Genomic DNA, 22,504 nt, shown 5'->3' on the forward strand with positions numbered 1-22,504 from the left:
CCCTTTGCGGGGCATGCCCCAAGAAAATCAGCTCTTTTGCCTGTAAAAAAAAACATACAATACCCCCCCCAACATTACAACCCACCACCCACATACCCCTAATCTAACCCAAACCCCCCTTAAATAAACCTAACACTAAGCCCCTGAAGATCTTCCTACCTTGTCTTCACCCTTCCAGGTTCACCGATCCGTCCTGGCATCCGGTGCTGAAGAGGTCCAGAAGAGGCTCCAAAGTCTTCCTCCTATCCGGCAAGAAGAGGACATCCGGACCGGCAAACATCTTCATCTAAGCGGCATCTTCGATCTTCTTCCATCCGGTGCGGAGCGGGTCCATGTTGAAGCAGCCGACGCGGATCCATCCTCTTCTTTCTGTGTCTCCCGACGAATGACGGTTCCTTTAAGGGACGTCATCCAAGATGGCGTCCCTCGAATTCCGATTGGCTGATAGGATTCTATCAGCCAATCGGAATTAAGGTAGGAATATTCCGATCAGCCAATAGAATGCGAGCTCAATCTGATTGGCTGATTGGATCAGCCTATCGGATTGAACTTGTTTCTGATTGGCTGATTCCATCAGCCAATCAGAATATTCCTACCTTAATTCCGATTGGCTGATAGAATCCTATCAGCCAATCGGAATTCGAGGGACGCCATCTTGGATGACGTCCCTTAAAGGAACCGTCATTCGTCGGGAGACACAGAAAGAAGAGGATGGATCCGCGTCGGCTGCTTCAACATGGACCCGCTCCGCACCGGATGGAAGAAGATCGAAGATGCCGCTTGGATGAAGATGTTTGCCGGTCCGGATGTCCTCTTCTTGCCGGATAGGAGGAAGACTTTGGAGCCTCTTCTGGACCTCTTCAGCACCGGATGCCAGGACGGATCGGTGAACCTGGAAGGGTGAAGACAAGGTAGGAAGATCTTCAGGGGCTTAGTGTTAGGTTTATTTAAGGGGGGTTTGGGTTAGATTAGGGGTATGTGGGTGGTGGGTTGTAATGTTGGGGGGGGTATTGTATGTTTTTTTTTACAGGCAAAAGAGCTGATTTTCTTGGGGCATGCCCCGCAAAGGGCCCTGTTCAGGGCTGGTAAGGTAAAAGAGCTTTTAACTCTATTAATTTAGAATAGGGTAGGGCATTTTTTTATTTTGGGGGTCTTTGTTATTTTATTAGGGGGCTTAGAGTAGGTGTAATTAGTTTAAAATTGTTGTAATATTTTTCTTATGTTTGTAAATATTTTTTTATTTTTTGTAACTTAGTTCTTTTTTATTTTTTGTACTTTAGTTAGTTTATGTAATTGTAGTTATTTGTAGGAATTGTATTTAATTTATTTATTGATAGTGTAGTGTTAGGTTTTATTGTAGGTAATTGTAGGTATTTTATTTAATTAATTTATTGATAGGGTAGTGTTAGGTTTAATTATAACTTAGGTTAGGATTTATTTTACAGGTAATTTTGTTATTATTTTAACTAGGTAACTATTAAATAGTTCTTAACTATTTAATAGCTATTGTACCTGGTTAAAATAATTACAAAGTTGCCTGTAAAATAAATATTAATCCTAAAATAGCTACAATATAATTATAATTTATATTGTAGCTATATTAGGATTTATTTTACAGGTAAGTATTTAGCTTTAAATAGGAATAATTTATTTAATAAGAGTTAATTAATTTCGTTAGATGTAAATTATATTTAAGTTAGGGGGGTGTTAGTGTTAGGGTTAGACTTAGCTTTAGGGGTTAATCCATTTATTATAGTAGCGGTGAGCTCCGGTCGGCAGATTAGGGGTTAATAATTGAAGTTAGGTGTCGGCGATGTTAGGGAGGGCAGATTAGGGGTTAATACTATTTATTATAGGGTTAGTGAGGCGGATTAGGGGTTAATAACTTTATTATAGTAGCGCTCAGGTCCGCTCGGCAGATTAGGGGTTAATAAGTGTAGGCAGGTGTCGGCGACGTTGAGGGGGGCAGATTAGGGGTTAATAAATATAATATAGGGGTCGGCGGTGTTAGGGGCAGCAGATTAGGGGTACATAGGGATAATGTAAGTTGCGGCGGTTTACGGAGCGGAAGATTAGGGGTTAATAATATAATGCAGGGGTCAGCGATAGCGGGGGCGGCAGATTAGGGATTAATAAGTGTAAGGTATGGGGTGTTTAGACTCGGGGTACATGTTAGAGTGTTAGGTGCAGACGTAGGAAGTGTTTCCCCATAGGAAACAATGGGGCTGCGTTAGGAGCTGAACGCTGCTTTTTTGCAGGTGTTAGGTTTTTTTTCAGCTCAAACTGCCCCATTGTTTCCTATGGGAGAATCGTGCACAAGCACGTTTTTGAGGCTGGCCGCGTCCGTAAGCAACTCTGGTATCGAGAGTTGCATTTGCGGTAAAAATGCTCTACGCTCCTTTTTTGGAGCCTAACGCAGCATTTTTTTGGACTCTCGATACCAGAGTTAATTTTATGGTGCGGCCAGAAAAAAGCCCGCGTAGCGTTAACAACCCATCTACCGCCAAACTCCAAATCTAGGCCAGAGAGTTTCAAAACATAATCAGAATTTGTAAAATCACTGCTGGATCTTAATCTAAATTTATTAAAATATAAACTAGAAAGTGCAAAGCTTAAAGGGATAGTCTAGTCAAAATTAAACTTTCATGATTCAAATTGCTATAATACTAATAACCTTGTAATAAGTACATTTAATGTGTTCCCAAATTATCCATTTTACTAGCTCGAGTGTATTAAACTGTTTACAGATAGCTCCTTTAACTTTATTTTGTAATTCTAGCTGCATGTTCCTGTTCTTTTCTTTAAAATTTAAATATATATTTTCTTATATTTAAATATATAAGTACTGGTATTTATTGGCCTTACTGTGTATAAATTGATAAGATTGTGAGGCCTGCGCTCCCTGGAAGCTCAGCCCATTTGATTAGAGATTACAGATAGGACATGTCATTTTAATCAACTTTCCAATTTACTTTTATCATCAAATTTGCTTTTTTTCTATTGGTGATCTTGAAACTAAACCTAGGCAGACTCACATGCTAACTTCTAAGCCTTTGAGGGCTGCCTCTTATCACAGGCTTTTAAAATCTCTTTTCAACACAAAGAGACAGAAAGTACACGTGGGCCATATAGATAACACTGTGTTCAGGCACAGGGGGTTATTTAAGATTTAGCACAATACAATGCTAAATTTAAGTCAATAGATAATAAACAGTCACAGTCATGTGATCAGGGGGCTGGAAGAAGGTTCCTAGATACAAGGTAATCACAGAGGTAAAAAGTACATTAATATAACTGTGTTGGTTATGCAAAACTGGGGAATGGGTAATAAAGGGATTATCTATCTTTTAAAACAATAATAATTCTATTGTAGACTGTCCCATTAACAGAGAAAGCTATTTCATACACAAAAATATACCCCAATGAACATTTTTACATACAGTTATACAACTCTGCAGCTGGTATAACAAGTAAGTGTAATGTCAGAAACTTACCTGAGTGATCCTGTGACAAGCTCCAGCCTTGGTGTTCCTCCACGTGTCTTCTGCAGAGGTTGCTGCTCTCTCTAGACGCACATGGCTGTGTGCTACACTAATTTAAAGGGGCCATGCATAATTACAGAAACCCCACCTAAATGGCTACAGTTGTAGGAATTCCTATATAAAGCCACTCAGTCTATCACTCTTGCCTGAGTTATTGAGAGGTGTACTTTGTTCCTGTGCCTGCTGAGTCTCAAGCTGTTACTTACCTTGTTCTGGTTCCTGCTGAGTTTCCTGTGCTTTCTGTATTAGTGGCAGCTTACCTGAATAATGCTGTACCCGCTGCACCTACGTGGTATCCGTGGCAGCCTCATCAACAGTACCCGCTGGGTATCCTGTGCCTGCTGAGTCTCTTATGCTTGCTGCACCAGTGGCAGCTTACCTGAATCCTGTTTTTACTACTGCATCTATATGGTATTCTGTGCCAGCGTGTCCACCTATACCTGCTGGACATTGGTCCTGTTTTCCCTAGTTGCTGGACTGAGCTCACGGTACCCGACCTCTAGCCTGTTCCTGGACTCTTCTCTTTTTTGCCACTATGCACCTAGTTGCTGGACTGATCTCATGGCACCCTACCTTTGGCCTGTTCCTGGACTCTGCTCTTGTTTTACCCTTGGTATTGTTCAATTCTTATTTTTTGTTCACTTGCTTTATTAAAACCTTTTAAAAGACTCTTGGTTTCCTGTACGTCTGTTCCTGCATATTGAGTTCCGCTCACCCTAACCCTCACATATAAAAAGGAATTTTACAGTACAGTGAGTAAACTGTCCCTTTAATTAAAATAGTAGAATATGGATACATATTTAGATAAAGGTCACAAGGGATGTTTAGCTACTGAAACAAAATAAGCCAGAAATATTTATGGAAATTTTTAAAAATAAAAGTGTAAATAAAATTACAAATACAAAACTTAAAATGCTGTCCACTCGACTTCAGGGAGTCTGATCTGAGACCAGAAGTTGTTATCTGAATAGTAATGAGAAGTCTGATCATAATCTTGCTCCTTTTTTCTCCCAATGACCAGGACATTCGAGTCGACAACCATAGTATCTATATATTTGTGCAACAAAAAAAAAAATATATTTTCTACCCTCAAGTCTCTTTCCTTTGACCAGTTTCCCCTTCCCCAGCATGTCTTCCGATTTTCCGCTCCAGCCTATGGCCCCTATTTATCAAGCCGTCAACCGCAAATATGTTGGAATTCCGCAGCGTAATTGTGGCGAGCCTGATTCCCATTATTTATCAAAGCCTACAGACCGGCAAAAGTAGAATATTGTGACGTAACATACGATCCGCCGGTCTCAGTCTGACACAGATCGATGCTTACGTCACTACAGATGTTCCGAATGCAAATTCGGCACTATCTGACTACTTTTGCTAGTTATCAAATTTCTACCAGGTACGCTTGCCACTATTCCGGCCCAGCGTACCTGCTTTTCAATCCGCCACCCTGGATGCGGCGGATGCCATAGGAATCAATGGGAGTCGGAAAGCAGCAAAGCTCATGTTCGCTGCTGCCCGATATCCCATTGATTCCTATGGGAGAATAAAGTTATGTTTACACCTAACACCCTGACATAAAAACCGAGTCTAAACACCCCTAATCTGCCACCACCTACACTGCCGCCACCTACATTATACTTATTAACCCCTAATCTGCCCCCCGACACCGCTGCCACCTACATTATACTTATTAACCCCTAATCTGCCATCCCCAACGTCGCCGCCACTATATTAAATTTATTAACCCCTAAACCTAAGTCTAACCCTAACCCTAACACCCCCTAACTTAAATATAATTTAAATAAATCTAAATAAAATTACTATCATTAACTAAATTATTCCTATTTAAAACTGAATACTTACCTATAAAATAAACCCTAAGCTAGCTACAATATAACTAATAGTTACATTGTAACTAGCTAAGGGTCTATTTTTATTTTACAGGCAAGTTTGTATTTATTTTAACTTGGTAGAATAGTTATTAAATAGTTATTAACTATTTAATAACTACCTAGCTAAAATAAAGACAAATTGACCTGTAAAATAAAACCTAACCTAAGTTACACTAACACCTAACACTATACTACAATTAAATAAATTACATAAATTAAATACAATTAACTAAATTATATACAATTATCTAAAGTACAAACCCCCCCCACTAAATTACAGAAAATAAAAAACAAATTATCAGATATTTAAACTAATTACACCTAATCTAATAGCCCTATCAAAATAAAAAAGCCCCCCCAAAATAAAAAAAACCCTAGCCTAAACTAAACTCGACTTACCGGGAGACGTCTTCATCCAAGCCGGGCGAAGTGGTCCTCCAGATGGGCAGAAGTCTTCATCCAAGCCGGGCAGAAGGGGTCCTCCAGACGGCAGAAGTCTTCATCCAGACGGCATCTTCTATCTTCATCCATCCGGCGCGGAGCAGGTCCATCTTCAAGATATCCGACGCGGAGCATCCTCTTCTGCCGACGACTACCCAATGAATGAAGGTTCCTTTAAGTGACGTCATCCAAGATGGCGTCCCTTAGATTCCGATTGGCTGATAGAATTCTATCAGCCAATCGGAATTAAGGTAGAAAAAATCCTAATGGCTGATTGGAACAGCCAATAGAATGTGAGCTTAATCCTATTGGCTGATTGGATCAGCCAATAGGATTGAACTTCAATCCTATTGGCTGATTGCATCAGCCAATAGGATTTTTTCTACCTTAATCAGCCAATCGGAATCTAAGGGACGCCATCTTGGATGACGTCACTTAAAGGAACCTTCATTCGTCGGGTAGTCGTTGGCAGAAGAGGATGCTCCGTGTCGGTTGTCTTGAAGATGGACCCGCTCCGAGCCGGCAGGATGAAGATAGAAGATGCCATCTGGATGAAGACTTCTGCCGTCTGGAGGACAACTTCTGCCCAGCTTGGATGAAGACTTCTGCCCGTCTGGAGGACCACTTCGCCCGGCTTGGATGAAGACGTCTCCCGGTAAGTCGATCTTCAGGGGGTTAGTGTTAGGTTTTTTTAAGGGTGTATTGGGTGTGTTTTATTTTTAGGTTAGGGCTTTGGTCCGCAAAAGAGCTAACTGTCCTTTAAGGGCAATGCCCATCCAAATGCCCTTTTCAGGGCAATGGGGAGCATAGGTTTTTTTAGTTAGTATTTTTTTTTGGGGGGGGGGTTGGTTTTGTGGGTGGTGGGTTTTACTGTTGGGCGGGTTGTTTGTATTTTTTTCAGGTTTAGGCTAGGGTTTTTTTATTTTGGGGGGGCTTTTTTTATTTTGATAGGGCTATTAGATTAGGTGTAATTAGTTTAAATATCTTGTAATTTGTTTATTATTTTCTGTAATTTAGTGTTTGTTTTTGTACTTTAGATAATTTTATATAATTTAGTTAATTGTAATTTATTTAATTGTATTTAATTGTAGTGTAGTGTTAGGTGTTAGTGTAACTTAGGTTAGGTTTTATTTTACAGGCCAATTTGTATTTATTTTAGCTAGGTAGATATTAAATAGTTTATAACTATTTAGTAACTATTCTACCTAGGTAAAATAAATACAAACTTGCCTGTAAAATAAAAATAAACCCTAAGCTAGCTACAATGTAACTATTAGTTATATTGTAGCTATCTTATGGTTTATTTTACAGGTAAGTATTTGGTTTAATTAGGAATAATTTAGTTAATGATAGTAATTTTATTTATATTTATTTAAATTAGATTTAAGTTAGGGTTAGACTTAGGTTTAGGGGTTAATACATTTAATATAGTGGCGGCGACGTTGGGGATGGCAGATTAGGGGTTAATAACATAATGTAGGTGGCGGCGGTGTAGTGGGGCAGATTAGGGGTTAATAACATAATGTAGGTGGCGGTGGGCTCCAGGAGCAGCAGGATAGGGGTTAATAAGTTTATTAGAGTGGCGGTGGGCTCCAGGAGCAGCAGGATAGGGGTTAATAAGTTTATTTAGTTGCGGCGGGGTCCGGGAGCAGCGGGATAGGGGTAAAACATTTTAGAATAGTGGCGGTGTTTAGTGACAGTATACCAATAAAGCTGGAAAAAAGCAGAAGAGCAGTGAGATCGATGACTGTTAGTTAACAACAGTCCGCTGCTCAGTAGTTTTTTCATTTTCTGCCACATCTCAATGCATAACAATATCTCTATACTCTCCGAGCCCTACCTCCATATCTCTCCTAGAACAATGTTTTTTTTTCCTGTCTTTCCTCCATAAATCCTCATTTTATCATTTACCTTCTTCCTATAAATTTTATAGCATAATTTTTTTACAAATACGTTTCTTAATTTTTCCTTTTCAATTATTTTCCCACTTACAGTTAGATTTAAAGCGATATGAAACCCAATTTTTTTCTTTCATGATTTAGAAAGAGCAGCAATTTTAATCAACTTTCTAATTTACTTCTATTATCTAATTTGCTTCATTCGCTTTATAAACTTTGCTGAAAAGCATATCTAGATAGGCTCGGTAGCTGCTGATTGGTGGCTGCATATAGATGCCTCGTGTGATTGGCTCACCCATATGCATTGATATTTCTTCAACAAAGGATATCTAAAGAATGAAGCAAATTAGATAATAGAAGTGAATAGGAATGTTGTTTAAAATTGTATTATCTATCTGAATCATGAAAGAAAACTTTTGGGTTTAGTGTCCCTTTAATAAGATCTGACACATAAATGCACGTGTATTTTGCTACAATATGCATCTATATGGGTCAAGTCAGATGCGTATTGTCATGCTAATTCGAAAAGAAATACATCAGATAACTGAGACTTGTAATTCATGCATATGAATGCATCTTGTACACCAATAGAAAACAACAGGGAAGCCATTCAAATGCATGTATCTTTGTGTGGGAATCACATGAAAGTTTGTCATTTATTCATGTTTTTAATGGAAAACAATATTTTATTCATACAATGCAAAATTGTTTCTTTATACAGTTATTTGTTAATGTTGTGGGATGTTCTGATGAAGAACAAGTGCTGTAAAACCAGTGTGGATACTTTTGCCCCTTTACTTACAATGGAGTTCTACAGCAACTATAGGGAGAACTCTTGTGCAATTAGTAGCAGTTTTGTGTCACCAAGACATGACTGTGTGGTTTTTGAATAGTGATTCTAGACAACGTGGCTGCCATAAGTGTGAACAATTGCATGCTCTACATGAGTATGTGACAACTTATGTATAATATGAGAGAGTGATCTTATTTAACAAAGATTTCAAGATCCTTTTCCCTTTACAATTAATTTTGAAATTCCCTTTACACTATTTGTAGGATTTAATACATTTCAAGATCAAGAGAATAATGGCTCCTAGAATTTTATGTCTGACTGCTAACTTTTTATATTGTTATACTTTATTTTATATATGTATTTCAATAAAAAAAAAGTTTTTTTGTTTTGTTTTGGATGTTAAAGGGACAATGTCCTATAAATGTTCTTGCCCCTTAATGTGTTCCAAATGACATGTTTTACCTACTGCATTGTATTCAATGTATGGGAAATGGTTCTTTCATTAATATTTTTGTATTTGAAATAGTTGGTTTTGCTTATTAAAACCATAATCTGTTGTTCTCCAGAGAATGCACACAACAATAGACTGAGCATGCAAATACAGGCATACGCCGCTTTACGGACCTTCACTTTACGGACACTCGCACGAACGAACATAGCTATTACGGACCCTCTCTTTACAGACACTCGCGAGAACGGACAAAAACCGTCGCCTGCGCACATGAACAGTTAGTCTCTATGGTTCAGGAAGAGGTTGCAGCGCGCCAGGAAGATGTTGCTGCGCACCAGGAAGAGGTGGGGTTTCCGGAAAACGGCAAACTAACACACTTTAAAAGTAAAAAAGTGAATCTTTGCAAGTTACGAAGTGAATCACGCACTTTCCAAGTTTAAAAAGTGAATCGATCGTGAGTACTGTACAGTACACTGTGTATAGAAGATTACTGCACCCAAATTATTATTTTATTCACTGCACTGTACCACTACATAGAACTTTGGGGAACATTTATACAGTACAGACTTTGCAAGTTAAAAAGTGAATTGTGAGTACTGTACACTGTGTATAGAAGATTACTGCACCCAAATTGGTATTTTATTCACTGCACTGTACCACTACATAGAACTTTGGGGAACATATACCTGTACTGCATACAGTTAAGTACAGTAGTGATTGTAACACGCTTGGCACACAGTACAAATGTACCTTTACCTGACTGATTGTTGGAGCTTTGCAATAATGGCAGAAAAAAAAGAAATGCCGTAAATCTATTACCTTGGATATGAAGCTTAAAATTATTAGATTGTATGATGAAGGTGTAATTCAAGCTGAAATAGGCCGAAAGCTAGGCTTCACTAGGACCACAATTAACACAGTCATGAAGAACAGAGAACAAATTGTTGCAGAAGTTAAAAGTGCTACACCTGTTAACATCACAACAATTCGAAAAAGGGATAGCATTGTTGCAGACATGGAGAGACTCCTAATACTTTGGATAGAAAATCAGACAACACGCCATGTTCCTGTAAACCAGGCAATTATACAAAGTAAAGCCTTAAGCTTATTCAATGACCTGAAGGCTAAGAAAGGTGAAGCAGCAAAGGATGCTGAATTTGTTGCAAGCCGTGGATGGTTTGATAGGTTTAAGAAGAGGTCTAATCTACATAACATCAAAGTACAAGGAGAGGCATCTGCTGCAGATACTAAGGCTGCAGAAAGCTATCCAAGTGATTTTGCAAAAATTATTGAAGATGGAGGCTACTCCATGGATCAAATTTTTAATGTGGATGAGACTGGTCTATTCTGGAAGAAGATGCCTGCAAGAACCTTCATTGCAAGACAGGAAAAATCAATGCCAGGCTACACGCCAGCTAAAGATAGAATAACCCTTCTGTTAGGTGGCAATGCTCCTGGTACCTTAAAGCTAAAGCCTTTGTTTATTTACCGTTTTCAAAATCCAAGAGCTTTGAAGAACTACGTTAAAACTAGACTTCCAGTGCATTGGAGGGCTAATAAAAAAGCATGGGTAACTGCAGCCCTTTTTGAGGATTGGTTTGACACCTGCTTTGTTCCAGAGGTGAAAGCTTATTGCAAGGACAATAATATCCCTTTCAACATTTTGCTGCTTGTTGATAATGCCCCTGGACACCCTCGAATGCTAGATGAGCTCAACCCTAACATTAGAGTGGAATTCCTACCACCAAATACCCCCTCATTACTGCAGCCCATGGATCAATGTGTGATAGCTGCCTTCAAGTTAAACTACTTAAAAAGAACATTCAGTAAGTGTATTGCAGCAATAGACAACGAAGAAGGTGCAGGGCAAGAAGTCCTATCGAAATTCTGGAAAAGCTACAACATCTTGGATTGCATTAAAACTGTAAGAGATGCTTGGAATGACATAAATGATACCACAATGAAAAGGGCCTGGAAAAAATGATGCCCACAGTTAGCTGTTGATTCCGAAGACGTTGATGATTCTGTAGCTAATGTTACTGAAAATATTGTAGACATGGCAAGGCAGTTAGAGCTGGAAGTAGAGCAAGAAGATGTTGCTGAACTGCTTGCATCCCATACTGAGCCCCTCAGCAATGACGAACTTGAAGAGGAGAGAGAAGAAGAAGAAGATGTGCAAAATGGGGTTGAGAACATTGAACAGCCTGAAGGCTTAACTTCAAACATTCTCTTTCAAGCTTTCCGTCATCTTGATAGCGCCATGGCTCTTTTTGAAAAGCATGATAGGGACTTTGAAAGAAGCTCCACAGTCAATGGTAACATGTCAGGGGCTTATTCCTGTTACAAAGAAATCTACAGAGAAAAGAAGAGAGCTACACTTCAAACCTCCATAGAGACATCACCACCCAGTTCTGCTCCTTCTGTTATTGCTACTTGTAGTACACCCAATTTGCCAGCAAGAAAGCGTCTCGCCTTTGAAGAGTTGACTTGTGAAACAGAAGATACCAGTATGACTTCATCCTTACTAGAATAAATGCTCATAGCTGATCCTAAGCTTAGAAAATGTTGTGTTTATTTTGCAATACAGTAAAAATGTTCTGTTGCCCTAAGCTGATCCTAAACTTAGAAGATGTGTTTATTTTGAAATACAGTACAGTAAATACTGAATGTTCTCTTGCCCTAAGCTGATCCTAAGCTTACAAAATGTTGTGCTTATTTTGCAATACAGTACAGTACAGTAAATATGTTCTCTTGTCCTAAGCTGATCCTAAGCTTAGAAAATGTTGTCTTTATTTTGCAATACAGTAAATACTGTATGTTCTGTTGCCCTAAGCTGATCCTAAGCTTAGAAAAAAATGTGTTTATTTTGCAATGACTATTTTATTTTGCCCTAACCTTATAGTATTGTGTTTATTTTAGTTATAAATGTATTATTTATATCAGTTATGCCTATAAATGACTATTATAATGTAGTACATGCATTGAGAAGTGAAAAAACAGTATAGCTTCACTTTAAGTACATTTTCGTTTTACATACATGCTCTGGTCCCATTGTGTACGTAAATGTGGGGTATGCCTGTAAAGCTAACCTGCTAATGTTAACTTTGGGCAAGATTACAAGTAGCGCGTTATGAGTTTTCCGGCCCCCTATGTGGTCTTTTTGCAATCAATTTCCATTGCGGAGCTATTACAAGTTTTGCGCAACATAAAAGTTTCACAAAACACTTCCAAAAAAACTTCCAAAAAACACTTTACAAAAAAAAGTACACTAACACTCTTATTAACACTGTCTTATAAAATGATTTAAGAAAAATATTGTACACAAAAGTTATAAGGGCTAAAAGATAGATCTCGGGTGTTAGAAAAAAAAGCAGACGCAGGGATTTTACATTGACATAAATTATACATACTGTACATAGAGAAACATGGATTTTTCTATGTATAGATATATGATTAACTATGGAGATAATGAAAAGATTTTACATTACAATCTTATGCACATTAAACAATATCTCAGAGGGATTGTCAAAGCGATATTCGCATATAGATCTCGAGATATCTAGACACATATATATTCATATACATATCTTGCTATAAATAGATATATCAGTCCAAAAATCATCACATATATAGAGAAATATTTATTTAGAAATAAATAGAATATATTCCGTTACAATTTTTTTTTTACAATATGAAATATTCGCATTTTCATGTACACTTTTCAAGGAGAATTTGCCATGGACTTTGCGCAACTTAGGGTTTTTTTGTGTTTTTTTTTTTTTATATTTGTATTCTCCATTGCCTTCTATAGGGAACGCGGGAACGCACACGCGATTTGGCTGTTTAGATTATGCGGTTTATCATGCGTGCAAAATAAGTTGTTTTGCAACTTTTAGCTGCGCAACCCCAGGTGCGAAAAAGCCATAATGTGCGCAGTGTTTTCGTAACTGATTTGCCGTATGACTTGTAATCTTGCCCTTTGTTAGGTATTTAAAAGTTAATTATGGCTCAGAGGGTTGAATGAGCACAACCATCTATTTCCGATATCTGAAATATCTCTCTCCTTCTTACCACATGCTGGGAGATTAATCATTTGTATTGTCTATTTAGATTAAAACATTTTTTTACAGAGAAAACATTTGGTACTCATATTTTGGATATGTCAGTGTTATTGTCTCATGTTTACATAGCTTTTCTATAGATAATACGTTTGTTATTCTTATTTCAATGTAGGTGGTGATTTCTACAGACTAAAGTAGTAGTGCTATTGTCTCCCGTTTACATAGCTTTCCTATAGATAATATATTTGTTATTCTTATTTCAATGTAGGTGGTGATTTCTACAGGCTAAAGTAGCTATTTACAAAAATAAATAAAGTTAAAGAAGCTGTTTGCAAACAGTATATGGACCATTGGGAACACATCTCCCTAGCATAATGGAATAGGTCTGACTGTCACTGTCCAACTAGCAATCCTTGCCAGTCACTAGTTACAGAATTGGTCACAATACATTATCCTCACACTTAAGCTAAAAATAGTACCTCACAATCAAGCTTATCAAGCTTATGATAACATTTTCATTACAAAATAAAAAAGGAAACTTATTATAGAATTTAATGTAAATGTATGTACAACTCAAATTTATAAAATGTATAAACAAATACTCATGCATGTTTTATTATTACTAATGTAGGCAAAACAAAAATAGTTTCTATTGAAGTTGTAATGTTTCGAAACTGGAGATAAATGTTTTTACTACCAGTTTCCGAACTTTACCACCTCAGTATATACTAGGCCTTGGTGGGCTTGATGTGGCTTGTGGGCCGTAGTTTGGGCTGCCTTGCTTTATACCACAATTGTGCACACTAAGCCCTAGTAGTTCCAGTGATGTGGTAAATTGTGTAAACTTGTGCTAAAAACATTTATCTCTATTAAAGTCTAAGGAGATATTTTTATGTTACCACCATTTTCCAAACTTTGCCGCCTTAATGGAAACTAGGCTAGGCTACTCTCTAGTGCTTCTTACCACCCATTCACTTTTCCAAATTTCAGTGGAAGTTTATGTAAGCCCGAGATGCTTGCGCGCAACACCCAGTTTTTAAAGAGACATTAAAATGCACAAATTAAATTTTTCCTAATACTTTGCAGGGGCTAAATACAGAAAACTTCTAGATCAGGAGTATTGGGTTATCGATGGTATCTTGCTCAGGGGCCATAAAATGCTTTCGGCTTATGAACAGGCCTGACCATTGTGGTTAAACCCTTAGCTAGCGACAGTAATGCCAAAATGACATGCTCTAACACAGAGCTCAAGGAATTTGTTCAAAATCTAGGAGCCAGCCAATACATTTAGAAGCCAGAAACTAACATCATAATAAAAACAAGAAATATATTATATAATAATCCAATAAAAGTTGGATTTATATTTTACAACTGCGAGGCCTAGAAAGGACCCAGTTGCACTTCACCTTAGGTGCAGCTGGTGGTGTTCGGCGAGTAGTAGTGGGGGGCATCCATAGATGTCTTGGGGACTCTAAACAAGAGTTCCAGGGCCTAGTTTTAAGGTCCCAGTGGCTCTGGGGTTTGTCAAGCACTGCCCTAACACATTATAGTATGTAAGTTTTGCATTAGAATGTATTTTTTTTTAATTTAAATATATGATTAAACAGTACTCCTCCACTTCTCACCATTTGCAGCACAAATTGCCCACCTACCTAAAACATAAACACATCTAGCAGCTGATTTCACCTTGCACTCTCTTCCTCCACCCTCTTCCATCCCTTCTGCCAGTCTCATTTAGTCTATACCTAGAATTGCTAGATGCTCTACATATGCTTCAACTCCTTTTCTGTTTCCATAGCTTTTTGGTTCTATATTTGGGTCAGCTAAGAGGTTTCAGACACAGATCTCTCCATCTTCTACTGTCCTCATAACCTTCTCCTTCAGCTGTAATAAAGCTGGGACTAAAGGTAGAAGATCTGCTTTCTCTCTTGACTCTGTTCTGCACCTGGCAATGCTGGATGCCAGTAGCACATATCCCTCTCTATTACTATTTTTTTATCTCTATTTCCCTTCTCCCTCCATATAGCTTGTTATTACTCCCCTATGGCAGCAAGATTTAGGGGGAGCGCCACATTTTGAGAGGTAGTTCTATGGCATAATACCTTACTACTCTAAAAGTTTAATTATTGTATTAAAATGAATTGCCCTGTTTGTCTAGTGGGTAAGAAATATATTAGGCAAATCTGAGCAAAAATTGTTGAGGATGAGGGGTTTGTGGCAGCAGCACATTTTCCAGTACCTCGGGCAGCACAAAACTAAATACACTGCTGCTCTCACCTCTTCTCTATACCTATAATTAATTAAATAATTATTTATTTGTTAAATGGCTAATTCTGTAGCTATATTTAGCACGGCTGGATATTTATTCATCTCTAAACTTTACACACTTTACACACTTGAATGTTGAGAACATATATCTTTTCCTCCCTTTATTTCTTACATACACACACTTTCCCTTAAAAGGGACAGGCAATGTAAACACAGCCAGGAGAAAAAAATTACACTCCCGGTGTGGTGTAGAAGTGATAACTAATAAAATGATAATTCTCCATTGTTCTCTCTCAGTATTGAGCTTTAGTGTACAGGCAAATATAAGATAAGAAATATAAGATAAGGAAACGTGTGTGACTGTGTACACAAAGTGATAACATAATGAGATCTTATTTTACCTGCAAGCTCAACCCATTGTCATAAGCTGTGGTTTCAAAGCACAAAACCAGCTATTTTAGATACACAAATAAACCTGAAAATGCAATTTCTCATACATTCTATACACTGCAGCTGCAGTCATAGGAAATACATTAAGGGACAAACAATTTAAGGGACCGTAAACACCTTGTAATTACAGGAGATTGCTGTTGTCATGCTGCAGAATAAAATATCAGCCAAGTCTAAACATTTTAAAAGAAATTATTATCTTGTTTGCTGCAATAGCTTTTCAATAACTCCTCCCACCACTTGCCTTATATCCAAGAGCCAATCCAGGCTAGAGTATAAAGACAACAAGGCTAGTCGCGGTCATAATGTTAGTATAAGGTGCATTGTTTTGCAGATATTATCTGTTAAATCCAATTAGCGTAATATGATGTAGGGTTATCCTTAAAGGGACAGTCTAGGCCAAAATAAACTTTCATGATTCAGCTAGAGCATGTAATTTTAAACAATTTTCCAATTTACTTTTATCATCAATTTTGCTTTGTTCTCTTGGTATTCTTAGTTGAAAGCTTAACCTAGGAGGTTCATATGCTAATTTCTTAGACCTTGAAGCCCACCTCTTTCAGATTGCATTTTAACAGTTTTTCACCACTAGAGGGTGTTAGTTCACATATTTCATATAGATAACACTGTGCCCATGCACGTGAAGTAATCTGGGAGCAGGCACTGATTGGCTAGACTGCAAGTCTGTCAAAAGAACTGAAAAAAGGGGCAGTTTGCAGAGGCTTAGATACAAGATAATCACAGAGGTTAAAAGTGTATTAATATAACTGTGTTGGTTATGCAAAACTGGGAAATGGGTAATAAAGGGATGATCTATCTTTTAAAACAATAAAAATTCTGGTGTAGACTGTCCCTTTAAGATGTCTGCAGTAGACATGTGCATTGGGACATTTTGGAGCTAAACGAATACTGAAGATGGCGGCTGCAAGCCATCACAAGAAGCCGGCTTTCTTCTTGTGAAACACACTAAGAGCTGTGCAAATCCAGATCTTAGTGTGTTGCACTTTTACAAGAATAAATCCGACTTCGAAAATGGCCAAATTCGGCTTGTGGCCAAAGGCGGCTTTAGTGCCGAAAATTACGAATGCACAAATCTAGTCTGCAGTGCGCATTTCCAGGTCTTAAAAAAATTAGTAAAATCCATAATTTTCAGAGCTACCTTACTTGAAAAGGGGCAAAATATTAAACTATAGAAAATATTAAAACTAAATATTTTCTATTAAAATCTCAAGGTGTTTACAATCTGTCTGGCAAAGCTTTAGGCTGCAAACCCATAACGATATATATGCACCCATCTCATAACTATCTCAACTCTCCCACTTCCTAGAGACAGACAATTCACACACAGATTCTACTCCTCCCACTTCCCCCATCCTTTATACCTGACATAGCTGAGTACTCCAGATACAGATCTCTTTTTTTCTTCGTATTTCTTCTTTCCCCGTTACATTCTACAACTAACACAACCGGATGCTGCAGACACAGATCTCTCTCTTCACATAAAACCACAAGAGAGCTGGAGAGACCAATGCTTTGATTGGTTACTGTCTGTGTTAAAGCAACCATTGGCATGTGGCATGCTGGGAAATGTAGTCCTCTAGTACAACTCTGACCACTTTCACTTTGAATTTACTTTTTGCCAAGGCCTCTAAAAAGTTATTAGCATATAAAAAAACAAAACAAATTTATATAGAAATCATAAAACATGCCAAATATGTTTTTCTAATCATATTATATATGACATTATCCTTCATTCATTTTTATGTTAGTTTTGCTTAAATAAACTTTTATGAGGAAAAATTAAACTTTCATGATTCAGATAGAGCATGAGATTTTAAACAACTTTCCAATTTACTTCCATTAACAAAATGTGCACAGTCTTTATATATTTACACTTTTTGAGTTTGTTGATTATGCAAATCTATTGTATTTACGGTCCTTTAAAAACTACAATAATTGGAATTATTTTAAGATCTTGTATTCATTCACATTATATTACATTGTTTGTCAATAATGTACTTTTTAAATTGATTAACTTGTTAAAAGAAAAAGCAAGAGAAATAAATAACTGGATATGCAAATTAGCGCACAATATAAACTGTGCAATATGCGTTTTGTTTTAAATTTATTTATTAAGAAATAGCAGACATACATAAAATAAAGCTAAAGCATGAAACAGGAAGATGTCATCACTGTACACAATATTCTCAGTGAAACGTAAGCTCTAAAACAACATATCAGCCTGAATAGTCAATCCCTTTGTCAATGTGTACAAGGTTATAAAAACAGTATTCATCTAGATTACGCATAATGACGGTAATAAACACCTGGTACAATGATAACATATAAGGTGCAAGAGTTTGCAACAAGGGGAATTAAATAGAGCTCTTTCCATAGAACAATGCAAATTCCTCATTTTACAAAATGAGAGTGGAGGGCCCTCTAGTGGGACTGTAACATCACTAAGGGATTACCAACTTGAAGTCTGGAGAATGTGAGTTTGTTTGTTACATTGTTGCAGGAGAGGAGGCAGTGTTTTGTTCTTACCTTTATAGGGTCCTGCAGCAGAGTATTCGGCCTCTTTTCGGTTCCAGACTTCAAGAGGAAAGTTTCTGTGTCCCTGAAGGAAGTTTTTGCTGATGGATAGATCCAGGAGGAAATCTCTGCCACCCAAGAGATACAGGGAGGTTGTGGAGATGTCATCCAGGAAGAGAGGACCTGCAAGACAAGCAGAGGAGCATGGGTTTGATGAAATTGTTCCCCCCACCCCTCCCAAAAGGCCAACCCAGAGGAGTTTCAATAAGGGGAAAGGGCCTGCTAATAAGGGGAGAGTGGGTTCAGGGAAAAAAGGGGGTAGCTCTGTTGGGCCCAGGGAGGTGTCCCTTTCTCAGCCGGGGGGTATGGGCTGTGAGGAGGCCCAGGCTGGCACTAGTGGGGGGCGGGAGGCCCCTGTGGAGATGAGTGAGGCAGGCAGGGGACCGGCTGTTACCGGAGGGTGTGAACAGGCTTTGCCCGCATTGCCACCGGCAGCCATGGCGGCGGTCCTAGCCCTGGCCCAATCACTGGCTTCAGTGATGGCCCCTGAGGCTCAAGGGCAGGGCGGGAGCGCGGCCCTGGCTGGCGGTGGGGTTGTGGAGAGTAGAGCAGGTGTTTCAGGGACCACGAGGGCTCACATGGCAGAGTGCGCAGCAGGCCCATCCCTCTCAGATGGCGGGTTGCGCAAGATGTTCTCCTCCAGCTCATCGGAGGAGGAGGAGGAGCGCGGCCGCCATCTTGGAGGGAGGGGCAGAGGACCGGAGGACACCACCCGTGACCGGAGCGGCCCAGGTAACTTGGGGAGGCTCCCGGTCGCGGGTGGGGCAGCAGAGGGCAGCGCAGAGGGGAGGCAGCAGGACTTAACGGTCAACATTAGGGCGGCAGGATCTCAGCAGCGCGGCGAGGATGCGAGGCCTAGTACAAGCGCGCATGCGCACACGAGTACTGATGGGCCTGTGGTGAGGGCGCAGGAGCGCCAAGGCTTGGTGGATGCTGGCTGGAGGTGTGAGTCTGTGGGGTTGAGAGCTGTGGGGCCTACGCAGACGGCGCAGGCAGGCATGAGTCGCGGAGGTACAGGCGCGCATGCGCATGGGGGGCCTAGTGCTAGCGGCCATGTGAGAGTGTCTGGAGCTGGAAGGGGCATGAATATGGGCAGCAATACTGTGAGAGTCATGGAATCCAGCAGTGGCAGGAGTATGAGGGATGTCACTGGGGGCAGAGGGAGGACACATGCGGGGATAACGCATGTCAGTGCACATGGGTCACAGTGTGGTACGGTTGGTGAGGATGTGTATGAGCGTATGGTGCCTGAGAATATGAGGCTTGGTGGTGACAGGCCAGGAGTTTCGGGGTGCAGGCCTGAGGCACCGCAGACTGCATTGGTGCAAGAGGCAATAATACAGAGAGCTGTAGAGACTGCGCTGCGTGAGATGGCCAGGCAGCAGGCCCCTCAAGGGTTTAGTGCTCATGCCCAGGAGGGGCCTGGGCAGGAACTATTGATTAGAAGGGCTGTGGTTGCAGCTCTGGGGATGGATGCTGAGGGGGATCTCAGGGTGGAGGGGAGAAATCGCTCTTTTGATGCTCCACCCGTTGCCCAGAGTACTCCCCAAGTTAATTTGTCTCCCCAGGTATCGAGTAGGAATACTTCCACAATGGCAGCAGAAGCATCCAGTGCACTAGTTGTGGCAGGACAGTGCACAGAGCAAAGAGAGCAGGCCGGATCTTCGTCCCAGGCACCCATCGAAGCAGACCGCTCTGGAAGTAGTGAGTACTATGCACCACACACACTGCACGCTGACACAGGGTCTTCATCTAGTGGTTCAGGTTCAGATAGTGGGGAGGACCTGGGGCTGGTTGGAAAGGGTCAGCGCAGAATGTTTCGCTGGATCAAGAAGATGGCGGCAGGGCAGGCGAAGGATAGGGACAGGGCGCCAGGACCTGCGGAAGGGGTTCAAGGGCCCACAGGGCCTGGGGGCCCCCGGGGCCGCGATGCCTCATAAGGTGTCGGCACAGGGAGACACGTACCCGTGTTTGGTGCATTCTCTGTACGGGCACCTCAAGTTGAAAATAGTGAAGAAAATACAGGAGGGTCGTTACGTTAATGTTTTTGACCTCTCACTGGACGCGTTTAGGGCAAAAGAAAGGGCCCAAGACGGGTCAGGGCCCAAAAAAGTGCGCAGGCCTGAAACATACGAGGAGTGGCTGAAATGCTTCCGAGTGCTGGCGGCGTGTTATGTGGATAGGTGGCCACTGCAAGGCCACAACCTCTTTAAGTACCAGGATACTATAGAGGATATCCATAACAGGTTTAAAGAGGGTGCTTGGAGAGAATATGACATGGCCTTCAGGAGGAAGATGGTGGGCAACCACCTACTTCATTTTGGCACGCAGGACATGCACCTGTGGTCGAAGCTGGGGTTGGAAGGGGGCCCCACACCCCCGACGCAGGCGCGGCTGGTGCCGCTGAGGCAGAGTGCAAGGGTAGGTCGGCGCGGGGGCGAGAGTGCTGGAAATTCCAGGACAAGCAGTGTGACAGAGGGAGCAGTTGCTCCTTTCTCCACATCTGCAGATATTGTGGAGGACCACATGCGGGAGTCGATTGCAGCAAACGCAAGGAACAGGGGCAACCGAAGCCAGCACCAAAATCTGGAGCCGTGGTCAAGGGCCCCAACCCGCTTAAGCTGGCCCCTATGCTTCCCTGGCTGGCCCATTATCCAGACAAGGGGGCAGCGGAGCTGCTCCGGGGTGGTCTGGAGTGGGGCTTCGAGATACCAGTTACAAGGATGGTGCATGGATCTGGGGTGGATTCATCACCTGTCTTTCCCGAAAGGCGGGTCAGTCAATGATGCGATTGACCCGGAAATCAGCTCGGTGCATTATCAGTCTTTTGATAATGCTCTGGAGGTGGTTAGGGAGTGTGGTTCAGGGGCATTGATGGCGAAGTTCGACATTGAGTCGGCATTCAGACTGCTGCCCCTTCACCCCTCATATTTAGGCTCATGGGGATGAGGTTTGAAGGGTCCTATTATGTGGACAGGTGCCTACCAATGGGGTGTTCCTTGTCCTGCTCATTATTTGAGTGTTTTAGTTCCTTTCTGCACTGGGTGGTCTGGTCGGCGTCAGGGGGTGGGGCGATTGCCCATTACCTTGATGACTTCCTTCTGGTGGGGAGAGCGGGTTGCGCTGATTGCGAACAGCTGATGAAAATCATGAAGGAAGTAATGGCCAGTTTCGGGGTGCCCCTGGCGGATGAAAAGACGCAGGGCCCCTGCACATGTATCACATTTCTGGGGATAGAAATTGACACGGTGCGTGCGGTCTGTAGATTGCCCGGCGACAAGGTGCAGCGGATGCTGCAGGTGGTCCGGGCAATTATGGAACGCGATAGGGTGCCTATCAAGGAGGTGCAATCATTGCTAGGCCTCTTGAACTTTGCTGGGCGCGTGATCCCAATGGGATGGGTCTTCAATCGCCGTTTGGAGGGCCAGTTGAAAGGCCCTCCAGGTCAGGCGAAATGGGCGCGCGTTACGTTAGAGGTGAAGGAGGACTTGGAAGTTTGGGCCAGATTCTTAGTTGACTTCAACGGGGTTTGCCTCTGGAGGCACCCACTAGTCTCCAATCAGGCACTTCACCTCTTCACGGATGCAGCAGGTGGCTTCGGGTACGGAGCTTATCTGGATGGGGAATGGAGCGCCGCTCCATGGCCCAGGGATTGGATAGAGGCCGGGTACGTCAGGAATTTGACGCTTTTGGAACTGTTCCCCATAGTGGTAGCTGTAGAAATATGGGGTGCGCGATTATCAAATAGGTCAGTGGTGTTTTGGACAGACAATCTAAGTGTGGTGTACACCATTAATAGGTTGTCTGCGGATTCACCTCATGTGGTAAGCTATCTGAGGCACCTGGTGATGCGCTGTTTACAGCTCAACATCTCTTTCACCGCCAAACACGTCCCGGGAGTGCAGAATGTTATTGCTGACGCACTCTCTCGATTCAACTGGGGGCAGTTTAGGAGAGCAGCGCCCAGGGCGGCTAAGGAGGGTCTAACGTGCCCTTCTTTTCTTTGGCAGCTGGCGAAGGCTGGGAAGGCATCCTCGGTTTAGTTAAGACATCACTGGCTACGAAGACATGGGCTACCTACCTGGGCCACTGGAACAGATGGGTGACTTTCTG

General features: G+C 41.1%; 2 protein-coding genes across 2 annotated transcripts in view; one reads left to right on the forward strand and one right to left on the reverse strand.

The window, feature by feature from the left end:
- The window catches only part of LOC128641995 (gastrula zinc finger protein XlCGF49.1-like), a 35,676-nt gene extending 18,382 nt beyond the window's left edge, over positions 1 to 17,294 (reverse strand). The window contains exon 1 of the mRNA XM_053694630.1: positions 17,179 to 17,294. The gene's annotated coding sequence lies outside the window, so the exon portion shown is untranslated. The remainder of the gene's footprint in view (positions 1 to 17,178) is intronic.
- On the forward strand, positions 9,844 to 11,001 carry LOC128664002 (tigger transposable element-derived protein 1-like). The gene has a single exon (XM_053718643.1). It carries the CDS (start codon positions 9,844 to 9,846, stop codon positions 10,999 to 11,001), a length of 1,158 nt encoding a protein of 385 aa, XP_053574618.1.
- Positions 17,295 to 22,504: the final 5,210 nt, after the last annotated feature.

This window comes from Bombina bombina, chromosome 1 (genome assembly GCF_027579735.1).
Source record: "Bombina bombina isolate aBomBom1 chromosome 1, aBomBom1.pri, whole genome shotgun sequence".
In the NCBI taxonomy this organism is placed as follows: domain Eukaryota; kingdom Metazoa; phylum Chordata; class Amphibia; order Anura; family Bombinatoridae; genus Bombina; species Bombina bombina.